This window comes from Diachasmimorpha longicaudata, chromosome 8 (genome assembly GCF_034640455.1).
Source record: "Diachasmimorpha longicaudata isolate KC_UGA_2023 chromosome 8, iyDiaLong2, whole genome shotgun sequence".
In the NCBI taxonomy this organism is placed as follows: domain Eukaryota; kingdom Metazoa; phylum Arthropoda; class Insecta; order Hymenoptera; family Braconidae; genus Diachasmimorpha; species Diachasmimorpha longicaudata.
In genome coordinates, this window is record NC_087232.1 from 6859676 (window position 1) to 6874165 (window position 14490).

A 14490-nucleotide genomic window follows, 5' to 3' on the forward strand; every position below is an offset into this window, starting at 1 on the left:
CTTATCTAGGGGAGGAGAAGTTCAAAACTTTTCTTCGGACATTGGGAATGACCCTCCCCTGTCCCCGATGCTGTTAAAAATTTTAGTTTGAGGAAAATATTTTTTTTTATTTAACAACACAGACGAATGGGGTGATGCGGATGACTGTAATAAATTCCCCTGACAATTGTGCCTTTACTAGGAAAAAATTTCAACCCTTAAGTATAAGATTCTCTGGAACGTCAGTGAAAATGTCAGTGGATAAACACTTGTGGGATTTACCGCAGAAAATTCAAATAGAAATTGTCCACAATGTCAATGGAAAAAGTAAAAATCGGTAAAATCTGCTGCCAGTAATGCTCGGGGATTTTGTGTATCTCTGGGGGACTTCAATAAATCTCCCAGGAACTCTTTGTGGAAGATTTATAGGGCCAATATAAAGAAGATAACTTTGGTCGAAGTTTATTTATGGCTTAAGCACTTGCTCCAATGATATTTCAGCGTGAAAGTATTTTTTCCTGTCAACAATGTAACAGGTAATGGTTTTCTTCAATTTTTTTTGCTCATTAATTACCGAAAAGTATTCAACAGGTCGAGGCCAATGTTGGAGTGCACATAATCCATCAGACGGTTTGTTTAGTTTCGATGGAATAGTGTTGTCAACGAGTGAGAGGGGCCGACTTAAACTCCAAACAATATTGCGTAAATAAACATCCAAGGGATTTTTCAACTAAAAATAGTCGAAGGTAATGTGAAGAAGGTAAAAAGTCAGACACATATATTACATCTGGATAATTATGAAATTAGTCCATTCGTTCGGATTGAAAGATATTTACTGAGACGATTGAGTCAATTTTATTTCATTATCTCGGCCAACGATTTTGAATTTATTTTTGCACATGAGTCACATATCTCCGGATATGGACACAAAATGAAAAGTTCAGTAAAAATTACCCCGCGAAGTTTGGTAATTTCCAGCGGAGTTTCCTACAACAAAATATTCCCCAGGGAACTTAAATTTTTATACAATTTCGCGTTATCTCAGGCTCTCGAAAAAAATTAATCATTCTAATAGCTCCACCAGTAAGAGATGTATAACTTTTTTTATCCGGAAAGCAAGGGAGCATGTGGCGTGCGCTCCTGCCATGAACATGAAGTTCACGGATAAATTTGATCAATATTTACTAATTCAGGAGTGTAGAGCACGAACGTTAATTCTTTCCTCGGTTGGGGAGTCCCATTATTCCAAACAATTTAATCTTCCTTTCCACCATCTTCACAGTTCAAAATTTTTGTCTGAATTTTCCAGCCAAAAATACAGAAATTCTAATCATGTCATTAAAATCCTTACAATATTGAATGGCAGTGATTCTTGTTCTCAACAACTCCCAACATTTAATAGACTTTGTTATCTAAAGTTCTCCTGTTATCACAGATGTAAGCACATTGAAAATTATGAGTACGTGATTAGTCAAGAACTGAGCAAAATAAAAAAAATGACATTTCAACGGAAACCTTCGTCGCTGAAAGCCGTGAACAGGTTTTTCAAAGTACGCTAAAATAGAATGCAAAGGGGTATTTTATATCTAAACTATCGTAATCCGGTTTTGACAAAAGGAAATGAATGAATTTGAAATAAATGTACGATACTCGAAGCTCCGGTAAATGAAATCTCAAAGTTAATTCAAAGTAGCACAGAATGCAGCACAGATGGGTATGCAGAAATGTACAGCGGTGGATATATGCTGTACACGAATAAGAAGCAGGAAACTGCGCAATGCTCTGGGAACGGTTCAACGCACGCCCAACCCATGCATTAGAATATTGGCTTGGTAGCCACTGCCTCTGCTTCTGCATCTGCCCCAGCAGCTTCTTCATCCATCCTCCTCTTTATCATTTTCGCTTTATGTACGCAAAAGATTTTCCCTATTAACGACCCGGTGAGGATGATATTTTTACGATTCAAGCGGTTTAAAGAACTTGATGAGATATTTTACGTGAATAGATTTTCCTAATTTGCAACCAATTTTAAACCCACCGACGTATAATGAGAATATTTCCTAATTTTCATTGTTGTACAAACTTTCGAAATTCCGGAGAATTTCGAGGCCCATATAATAATGAAAATTATTAAATAAGTTAAAGAAAAAAATACACTGAATCAATTTTATAAATTCCGAAGGGAATTTCCTTCATAAAAACATGAACAGTTGGACATCCTGAAGAAGACGTTGCTGGGAAGGCAGCATCTAGGTCAAGGGATGCAAAAAGTACTTCATAAACAATGAATTGAAGCTGGAAATGCCGCATTACTCTGCACAACACGATTACTTTATGAAATTAAGTCGCTTTGTTAATGAAGACTCCTCAGTACTAGAGAAGAAACAGAGCATTTGACGAAGAGTTTCCTTCACAACAGGCACGAACAACCAGAAAAAGAAGGTGAACGGAATTTCCCAGTGAGTGAGTGTCGTTAGTAAATGCTGTTAACCATATGCAAAGCTAGCATAAGTATAGGAAAGAAAGGTACATAAATGTAATAGCAATTCTCATACGCGTTATGAGCAAGTACGTCCGTCCCAGCTGCATTCGCATAAAAGAATTGACTAAAATTTTATTTCTCCAGTTTTTCCTATTTTTCAAGATAAAATTATAGTGTTCGAGTCATATGTTAGTAGGATTTAATGTCGATATGTCTTCCACTCGTACGAGTCATATGTAATCATCACTTGGGAATTTTTGATCGACTGATGAAGGTTGAAAATTGTAGGACTAGAGATTAGATAAAGGCATACAAACATTGAATGTTTCTATTGTAGCAGTAAATAGCTATAATTGGATTCTCAGAATAATTTTATTAATAATTAATGTCCCAGTTCATGGGAAATGACACAATTCGAAATATATTTTTATGAAAAAATACTGATAGTTCCATCAAAATTGATTAGACATTTTTTCTCATTGCTCCAAATTTTTCCTGATCTTCACAGTAATTTTATAGGACTGCAACGATATTATGAATATTCCCACGACAGTAAGAAAAAATTATTCACTTCTCTTTTGTAACTTCATCACGAAATTCATGACAACAAGGAAGACACCAGACGAACAAAACTCAACTAATTACGAGTTCCACACTAGACCAGGAATATCATCAACTAGTGGAGGGACAGAAATGAGGTCTTTCTCCAGTAATGTGGAACAAGTCGTCGTGAATCACAACATTATTCCACAATAGATGGAAAACCAGTTACTATGAATTCGAACTTTATTCAACAGCCCAGGAGATGCGACGTTATAGGTCAAGGCTTCTCTGACAGGGTTTATTTCAGATAACGGGAAATAACGTCACTTGCCCTGCACAAACGTGAATTTTATGCAATAAACCATCAACATTCCAGAAACGACAAACGAATGGCAAACATGGGAGGGAAACGACGGGATTTTCTCACCAGCTTTTTCAAACTCCTGAGTAAACTCATGTTTTTGAGCAAAGGAATATGACAGTCTATGTTTCTTATTAGCCACCCACGTACAGTGTTGATCACCAGAATTTCAAGGGACGATTTTTCATTTTTCTTTAATGTTAATAATTAAAAAAAAAAATTTTTTTGTGGGAAATTTCGATGTATTTTATTACAGTATGTACTCTGTAATTTGGCTTCTCTAAAACTGCTTGTGGGGCAGTTGAGTTCCCCAACCATTAAAAATCTGAGCACGTGTAAGTAGTGTGTGGGCCCTCTCCACGATAAGAATGCGCAATAGGACCACTAGTGGTAGGGGAGGATTGGAATAAGTAGATTCTCTCTCCATTCCTCTTTCTTCAGGAATATAACCAACAATTTGGTGTAAAATTTCCCCTCCTCGAGTCACTCAAACCACCGACGTATGAGTAAGGACTTCCCGAACACGAGAATTCATGGGCTCTAGTCCCCCAAGTGAATATCTTTGAGGGCCTCCATTGTACGGTTAAATCCGGTGATTTGTTGGTAATTATGAGAATCAGGAAATGTTGATTATTGAAAAAAGCATTTTTTACTGAGAACCAGTTCGATATTCAGTCATTTTCCGGCGCATGTGTGCGGGAAAATTGACGTTTTCTCCTGTGTTAAAATTGAAAATGAATTTTCAAATCGATTTCGAAACTCAGCGGGAATCCTTCACAAAGGATTCATAAAATCTACAAAGGAATGCTTACGATATTCGTGCTATGTCAGGCGATGATGCTTTTCTGTACTTATAAGCTGATACCCGATCGTGCGAGGAGTTGACGGTGAAAGGCTCCACCGAAGGGAACTGACGAAATCGACAATGAAGTTCGTGAGTCATAAGCGATCACTCATAATTCAACGCTTCAGGAAATTTATCGACCTGCTGAGAGAAAAATCGAGCCAATAAACGTCGAATGAATCTCGCTGTCCCCTGTACGAGAATAACTCCTGCGATTTCGAGTCAAAATTGGAAAATTTATAGCAATCACTCATCCACATAAAATTTTGGTCATTCAATCTGCTGAAAATTCCGTAATAATTGAAATTCAAGAATCCAATTCTCCTCCAGTAATTGTTCAATTTTTAAATTTTTTTAACGATATCGTGAAGTGAATTCTGAACACAAAATAATCTGGCTCATGAGAAAAATTTAGTCCATTAAATTAAATTCATTTCCAAAATTTTCTTTATGGCTTTCCGCACGAATGCAACGACCAGGAGAGATGTTGCATAACAGTACGAGCAGTTTTTTTTTTTTGAAACTCCGATACTGGAGAGATAAAGATTCACTGGGGTATGACTTATTTCACGATGGACGAGAGACGTCGTTGTGGGACCAGTGGACCGCGGCGCATTGTGGTGTATCCTGTGCTGACTGCTATAAAAAATATTCGGGAGCTGTAACTTTTTAAGTGCCGTTTTTATGCAGATCCATCATTCATTAGATGCGTTTCGAGGGGAAACTTCAGAATGAAAAACCATCAAAAATTTTAATCTCGCGCGTACTTCAGGATATTTTTGGCTGACGCAACAAAAATTTTTATCTGACATTTACGTGTCGATTCCCTGCAATTCGCGAAAATCTATCGATTCACGACAAAGTTCAGGCAAATTTTTTAATCCAACAATAGATTGTTTTAAAAAATTTTACGAAAAAAACCCATTGGATCCAAATATCTGCTCCGCTCCACGCCAAAGCCATACGCATACTTATGAAGTAATGGTTCCTCCGTGTTTCAGCACCATATCGGTAGCACCTGGATATTTTATAGGAAAATCTTCTTCACGGTGTAATCAATCTCCAGCGCATGGTTTTCCAATTTCACAGATTAAAAAATTGAAAAAAAAAAAATCATCATCGATATGTGATACGATAGTGGGTTTTTTACTCAGCCATAACCCCGCGGTCTTCATCCTTTTCACCCCGGAACATTTACTCCGTAATAAAAGTCCATATTGCCTCAGCGAGGTTCTCGCAGCGCCAGGGCATAAAATCATGCTTACGATCGACATAAAATCCGCACATACGTACGTCAGTATAAACGTAGTATCCACACAGGATGTAAATAGCTTGAGTAGGGCGCGGGTAAGCCTAAATTTTTACAACAGATAGTTTCTGTACCTTCGTATAGAAGAGCACGAAAAACTCGGGTAAAAATGAGGAGACAACAAAAGAAGAGAGATGGAAAAAAGAGAATAAAGGGTCGGTTTATTTCTCCAAAGGGGATGTGTCCGTTACGATGGCAGTAATGTGTCTGTTCAGGCGCTTTTCAGAGTTATGAGACTTGTGCATATTTCTGACCTGCATTTGATGGAGTTAACTGCGTTTTTATACCTTAAACGAGAGGTTTTTTTTTTCATTCACTATAATTTTTCCGGAGATTGATGAGTAATTCAATTATTGAATTATTCAATAAATCAGCTGAAACCCTGTGCTACAGAAATACTTCGCAGAAATATTTCAATTCGTAAATTTTACCCAATTATTGGGAGCTGTTATGGAGAAGAGAAATTATTTTGATTCTAACCCGGGAATTATTGCGGAAAAATTCATATCGCATCTGTCTTATGGGATTAACATCAATAGTTTCAAAAATTGAATGAAATTAGTTCGGTGCAGACTAATCCTGAAAAACTGCCCAGTGGTTGATAATCCTTATCTCACCATTTCCACTCACGCCCATACTCTTAACAGCTTCCGTATGAAAGGAGTGGAGAGAGTAACTTCATACTTGCACGAAATTACCTCCACTAGTTAAATATTTCTCTAATTAATCCGTCACAGGTACTTTGACATTTCACGAGAAAATGTGAAATTTCTTCAATGGCAACGCGTCTATTGAAATACTGACATGGGATTCGTTGATGTTCTCCGTAAAAATGTCAATCGTGAGTGAGATGTGAGTTATTTCCATGCGATACTTAATTTATTTATGCAGTCACGAATTGTTTGGGTTCATTTTTGGGAAATATAGTTATCAATTAGTCGAAAAAAAATATAAAAAATTATGAAGTACTAATTATAAGGGAATTATTTGCAGATAAATTGATTGCCAATCAGAGGAATAATTTTTCCTGTGGTCGTGGTCGGTTTTCTACGAATTTGTTGAATATCTTTTTTCAGGTTTAGTGGTTTAGGACTTAGGGGGACATGTCTAATCACTTGAGAATGTAGTCTTAAATTTCTACTCTGCCCATTCGGGTCTGATAAGCGCGGAAAGAATGGGTCAACGCGCTGTTCACGGGGGAAGCACGCGACAATTATGTAATCGTAATTCACCTCGATTTGTAACATAATTTATGCTTCAACTTCAAGCGTAAAATACACTTCAGAAAGCGTAAAAAACGACTTTTCACTCGTAATTTACGTTTAGGTTTTTTCGTGTGTTGCCCTCAATTTTTCTTGCATATCAGCAATTGGGATAAATTTTGCAATAAAACCCCAGGGGCTGCACGCTCCACATCTTCATCTACACGGAGAGAAATGTTCAGTAAAAACTATCAAAAACATGAGCATGAATTCGTTGTATTTTGCTGGCGATCGAGGAAAAAATAAGAAACGCTGTAAAACTAATTATGCAATTTTCGGGAAATGGCGCACAAGTTTCGTAAAATTTCAAATTAAAATTAAAAAAATTATGCGCGAAAAATTTAGAAGCTCCCATGGTAAAATAAAAAGCCGACAGCTTTGACATACATTATGTCAATCAATTTTATCTGCACCATTACACATGCACATCCGGAGATCCCGAGATGAGGCAGATATCGATTATTTGCATTTTTCAAACTTTCTCTAGGGCCCTTATTTACTAAGAGCTCCGCGATGACCACAGAGGCTGTCTAATCTCAGTATTTCTAATGTGTCCCCACTTTCTCCTTATCATTTTCGATTAATCGTCAGTAATAGTTGAAAAAAAAATTGAAGTGAATAAAAAAAACATCTCACGCATTGAACTTTCATTTCTTCCGAAGTAATTGGAAATCCTCCGGCTCATTTTTTTTTAATTAACGTGTGTTGACGCGCATAAAGGCAAGAGCTTCTGAAAATTCGTTAATTCGGAACGAGTTGCAGAAAACTGTTCATGAACTTCGTTAATTATCAACAGTTCGCACGGGCCAATGACAGAACTCGTTAATTATGGAAACTTTGTCTTTTCGTACTCAAGTTAATGTTCCGGTTGTATTTGAAGGTAAATACCTAAACTCGGATTTAGTATATGGGACACGGGCCAGTGGGTACTAACGAATCAGTGTACAATCACCTTGATATTATTCGATTACACAGGTATTATGTGAAATTAAAGGCTTGCGGAATGTCGGATATCCTTTGCATTCCGGGTAAATCAATCTGTTTGAGATTCCGATTTCCTGGACGCGGGAATTCCTCAAAATTTTTACCATAAATATGTTCATATTTATTCACGACCTTCACTTTTGTCATAAGGTACATGAAAAACATTCTCCAACCTAACTGATAACCCATCTGATAGAGTAACATGTACTCTAGCGCCCAATAATTTTAGTTTCATCAGAATAATTTTTCTTCAACGTAAAAAAATATAATAAATCCAATTTGGCGAAAATATTTACTAAATTTCGTGATAAAAATAAGCTAACACTGAATCATCACATGAAACGTCAGATAATTCTTATAATAAATTTATCTGAGTGAAAAAATTGTCAAATTGTGGATATTTCAAGCAACGTATAAATAATAACGACGAAGGAATAATAGTACTGTGGAGTTTGCTAACGGACCATTGTTCATTTTATTCGTCTCTCCAGCACAAAAAATTCTCATCATTAATTTCGTTTCCATTGATCCATGTTTTCAAGTTCAACAGAATAGAATGGAGAAGTATCGCGAATATTCCAATCGTCAGCGGCCTGAATTAAATCATCGACGACCAGTCGAGCGCAGCTCTGTATTGTGTGAAAAATAATTAAATTGGTGAGGCAAGGTTTTTTTCCCTATTCATGAAGTGCATCAAAATGGTACAAATGCACACATCTATTTCCAGTATCACCCAAGGTGACGGGAAAATTATGTCATATAAATTCATTTCAAGGGGATTCGCAAATTTTAATTGCAATTTCATAAAGGTACAATGTGTTAGTTGATACCCACTATTCGAGAACTAGGAAATTCCAAAAAATCATTACGTTAGCACCAATTCAACTATTTTTTCACAAATCATTAATGAATTGCATCAATTATTCCTTAATAAACATCGATTATTGTTTGGAAATGTTGGAATTGCAAATACTCATGCGAAAATCTTTGTTAAAAGGAATATCCAACAGTGGAACTGCTTCCCACCCCATTTTCCTCTCAAATAAATAAAAATCTAGAGAAAAGTTATAAAATGAAACGAAACTAGCACTTCGTTGAAATTGTCATGAGACTCAGAAAAAGAATTCCGTTCTGAATACGTGAAAATCATGTTATTACGAGTGTACTCCCCTTTTTTATAAAAACATCATTCAAGATTCAGAGAGAATATTTTCAGAAAATGCTTCTTCATTTTCTCATAATTTTAATATACCGAATGTAGAGAAAAAAAACTAAAAGCCCAGAATTTATGCCAGTAAACCTTCAGGGCAGATTTTTCACTCCGTGAGTTTCGTGAAAATCTATTCGCTACAAAATCTTTGGTGTGTTAACAGTCTTTGAGATAATTAAGAAAGTTTAATCTTCGAAGAAGCACTACCTCTGCATTTTGAACATCCAGGTAGTGAAATGAACTTCGGTATTCTTCCTGATGAAGTTTAAAGGAATATCATAACCTGCACTCATCGAGCGCTGGTTATTACCACCAATATTAAACATAGTAATTGCGAAATCATACCTGCGATTTTTCTTTCCCTCATGCGTCTCCACAATGTCTCGGCTTTACGCATTGGCCAGTTTTCAACTTTAGCACTGAAGCTACGGAAGAACTTGTATTCCCGGAAACTCGACATTTTCCTCGTGAGACGGCTCGAATCATCTTCAAAGTTCACTGAAGGAGCTGGAGATGCTCGTAATACTTGTGCATCTTGGGCGGCCATTTTTCGTTATTTATAATTATGGATTTGTTCGGATAATTTTTACGTCAATCAACAATCATTAACTATCTATCACAGTTGATAATACTTGTGGCGGTTTACTCAGTTTGTTTTTGTTTAAGAATACTGTTAATGTCACTGGAGTTGTTACCCTCGATTTCTGGTAGAATTTCTATGAAGTACCTGGCAGAAAATAATGGAGGTGTCCAGAAAAATTATTCATTTGAATTTAAGAGGGAGGAATAAATTTCGAGAATTTTCGAACAGTCAGTCATCATCTTCCAAAGTAACCGTTAATTTTGATTCCTAGAGTAGACAATCGTGTAGGGAAGGAGAATTGTGCAATTCTAAAAACCAGGACGTCCAGTCCGAGAGCTTGGAACGAGCAAAAGCATAACAAAAGGGTCCTCTACTATTTTGGATTATTTTCTATCTTTTTTTTTGGAGAAAGAAGCACAGGCAGTCTTTCCAGGACTTGATAGAAGGAAGAATGGCAACTTCAGCTGTAGGAGGAAGAAGTCTCTCAAACATCTACAATTTTTAGAGCTGATAAGGAAAAGATACCATAAAATTCGATGCCCTGCTTCTCGTACTATTGAATATAAGCAGATTGGGAATAAACTTGATAGAACTTCAGTCTTCTAAAGGTAGTTCTATAATGTATAACTTCCTTGTCGAAGTCTGAATGACAGATGAGGTCTTGGTTTCTGAATAAAGAGACTTCTCTTATTCAATAAAAACTGGTACGAATTTGTGTGAGGATAATAATGTGGATATTCCATTTTTTCCCTCGCAGAAGATGAATAACTGGACCCTTCAGAAATCAAAAAAATAAAATCGAATAAACGACAGTCACGAAATGAAATGTAATATTTCGTTTCCATGATGGTGTTAATAATTCACGTTTAACGCCAATTTATTTTCGATATATCATCTAGAAACTACAAGCACGATTGACAGAGGCAGAACTATGGCGTCTGAAAATAATGAGAGGAGTAAATTCAACCCCTATTATTTCCATCTACTCAAGCATCTCGGCTGACCCGAGCCAGTGATATTCACTTCCTCCAATACGAAGATTGATTCAACGATGATCCTCGTACTAATGATCAAAATAGGAATCACTTCGGAAATACACTTTCCCCTCTCTAATGACACTGCAATGACTGGGCAATTGTTCCACTTGTCCTAAACTTGAGAATCGACGTCCATAGAAAGACCAAAAATTTGTCCCAGACATAGCTTGACATGAAAATCGATTGCAGTAATGAGATTTATTTGTATCTTTAACAAAAAGTTGATGGAACGGTATTGAACAACGTTCTTCATAGAGAAGCCCACGCTTTTGTATCGGCCAACGCAGTGTTGTAACTAAGCTGAACTTTCTTCCCTAATAAATAAATATTTGTTCATATTTTTCTGCTTACGAGAGATAATTTTTATTCTCAAATACAAATATATCAGCAACAGAGTGGAAACTGAACTTGTCGAGTCAGAGTCAGGTTCGATTTTTGGAAATATCTTGAGGTCTGAGGGAGATAGGAGAAATGTTCACATAATCTTTTTTACAACCCTCAATTGTCGTAATAAAAAACATTCTGGCAATATTTTTTCTATCTCTTTCCAATTCCGAGATATTCGTCCAAAACAGGTCAATACTTGACATCAACTGGATAAGTTTCACCGCTTTGCTGCGGTATAATAGCCTCAATTGTTCTACTCCCACTTACTTTCAACTATCTTTTGGCATCATCCTGCCTGTTCTAAAATTAGTATTTCCCACCATAATTGATCCATCAGTAAGCGTGACGCAAAATGAAATGTCATGCTAATATTATCTGATCACATTATTTTTATTTCTCATAAAGAAACAATGAAAAAATATTATTAAATGTTGACAACCGTCAAATATGATCAATGCGACATATCGCGATCCTAATCTTCTTCATCATTTCCCTCACTGGTATTTTATGAGTACAAACAAATACAAAATAATTCCACGCTCTTCGTTAATTATTCTACGATGAAAAATCCATCACTCCGATAAATTGGAACACTCGGAGGGAAAAAATCGAAATCCACAATTGATGACACACAAAATTCAGCACATGCCCATGTAATATCTCACCGATTTAATGGAATGGAGATTTACATGTGTCACTAAAAACCTTTCATTGATATTTTCAATCTGAAATTCCCAACTTATAATTAGTCCATATCCACCGCCTGAACTTTCCAAGAAGACGCGAATTTTCAAATATCACATACGAGTACGAGACAGAATTTATCATCACAGGTAAATCTCACCAAAAAGTAATTAATTCATAAAGTTTTGAGGGATATAAAATTCTCCGTGATATATTATTCACCCTGAAAGGGTGGAAGGAAAGCGATGAAATATAGAGGGTCACGAAAGGGTAATTTTTCTTCAGAATCGAGAAGATTTTCCAGAAAAAAAAAATTAATGTACTGACAGGGGCACCGACTGACAGATTATCAGGTGAAAGGGTACTCTAAATTAGAATATATTTGGACAATTGATCGGGTGAAAAGATATTTTCATTGATCGGTCACAATTCAAAAGAGAATGACGATTGAGGGTTATGACGTATAATGGCGATTATTGATTTCAATACTTTTTGCATTGTTAAAATTTTTTTGTCGTTCATCGTCGGGCTAAGACTTGAGAGCTGGCGCGTTTGGACGCCGGTTGTACACTGCGGGTAAGCTCTTACGCGCTCAACGACTCACGGAGATACTACCACCTTGTTGAATATCGAAACGTGCGGAGGATTCCAGCGCAGGCGTCTCAACAGTTTTTGTTTCGATAATGTTTTTCACAATGGGGGAAATTTGCGCATGTGCTTCAATATTACTCAACTGAAGTTTTGAACGTTCTCTTGATTTATTGATCGATCAAGATGAGAAATTTCCTGCGCGATTTATTTCGACATATTGATTATTTTACCCAATCGAAATTCAATGGCAACCCCTTTATTTTGGATATTGCCTCCCAGCTCCCCAATAATTCACAGCTATTTTTGTTTGGATTATTGCGTAACATAGATTAAATTATTCCCTGAGTATAATTGACTTAAAACTTCCTTGAGTTCTCTCCTGATCGTCACTGCATTCTGATTGACTACCATCCGACTAGGAAAGGATCAAGTAATGACTTCCGATAAAATTCGTTGTCGAACGTCACTAATGAGCTTTAAAATCTCAATTCACTCTCAAATATAAATGTAGTTTTTCTAATTCAGTCCAGAGGGGAAAGAGGAAAACACGTACCTTGTTTGAATGTTCACAACATCAAACTCGATTTTGGAGTTAGCATGTGATACACACTTTCTCAACAGGACCTGAAGGTATCTGACGCGACCGTGGAAGGTAAATTGATTATTGATTAAATTCTCAAGGCAAAATCCCACCCTCGTGGTAGTCTTTTTTGGATGATCATTATCGGGGTTATTCTTTGTCAAATAAGCCACTTCAAGTCTAAACAAGCGTTCATCTCAAAGTATCAAGGTGAAGGGAACGTTAAAATTGGCCGACTGAGAAACGAAGAAGCCCAATCGTATGAGCAAATAATTTAAGATAAATTTCCCCGAGGATTTTTTCATCCTTCCATTATGTCAAAATATGGTAAACTCATGTACAAAAATACATAGCAGACTTTAGTGTAATGATATACACGACGAAATATTGCGGAAACTTTTACAAAACTGTCACGGAAGTTTTCCAAAGTGCTCTTTAATTTTTATTTGAATTCTCCGGGAAAAATTGCGATACCGTCACGTTAACTTTCTAAATCAATTATGTAATTGATGAATGAATCGTGGAGTCCGTAATTTTTACTGAACATTTCTCTCTATTAATGCTTTTAATGCGATATAGTTGTTAAAATTCAGGATTGTCTCGAAATTATTATCACATTCGCGTCACATTTTAATGACGGATACGACTATTATCTCCTCACAGAATAAAACATTTTACATTTCGTTTTATTCTCAATAAAGAATATCAGTATATTAGCATGCACTTTCGTGTCTCAAATTGTTCAACTTACCCGATAAGTAGCACTCGGACTGCGATCGTACATACTGGATGTGCTGCAAAAAGACAAATAAATATTTGATTAAAATTTTTTGAAGCATTAAGTGTATAAAATAAGATTGATTTATAGACAAGTGGTGAAGCTGACTAGACATTCATTGTCCGCGATATTTTTCTCTCTCCAGCCAAAAGATAAAATATAAAAAAATGATTGTATAAGCCCATTGTATATTTTCCTTCAAACCTCACCGTGAACTTCCAAGGCCAAGTGCTCCATGAAGAAAAAGAAGGAGGCAATGGAAATTTTCATCGAAACGAATAGCAAATTGAATTCTTTAAGTAGACAGTCTCTCTATCAATTTAATGGATTTAAGGGACGATGATACTTCATCGATAAATTGAGTTGATGATAATCACTTGCAATATCCGGAGTGCTTTGGAATATCAGGGGACTTCGTTCATCAACTTTGACGTACAAATTCAGAGGAAAAGAAGCCCTGAATTTATGAAAGCACAGTAATGTCTTACGCCAAGACATGGCTGAAGAAATAATTATGATATACGAGCCGTTCCTGACAGTCTAATGTAAAAACTTTGGAAAAACTGGTAATTCATCCTAAATAAATGTCACAAAACTGATTGAACATTTTTAAAAATTGTCAAATTTTAGATCTCCTGGTATTTACATTCTCATATTTTCCCAGCAGTTTGTAATTTATTATTTTAAAAGTAGGATAAAGCTACTCTTCGTTGTTGTTGAGTACAATGGATACCTCGCAAAATTACTTAAATAATTAATGACGTCATTAACTCTGAGTATTTGTCCACTGTAATTACAAATTCAAGGGCTCTTAATTGTGATGTTTGAGTCTCCTCGCAGTAAAATTAATAGATTGATCGACTTTACGAAGTAGGG

The 14490-nt window shown here is 36.1% G+C and overlaps 1 protein-coding gene across 1 annotated transcript in view; it reads right to left on the bottom strand.

The window, feature by feature from the left end:
- The window catches only part of Cv-c (crossveinless c), an 84988-nt gene that overhangs the window by 42438 nt on the left and 28060 nt on the right, over nt 1-14490 (bottom strand). The window contains exon 8 of the mRNA XM_064126756.1: nt 13588-13630. Within this exon, the coding sequence (XP_063982826.1) occupies nt 13588-13630 (43 nt within the window). The remainder of the gene's footprint in view (nt 1-13587; nt 13631-14490) is intronic.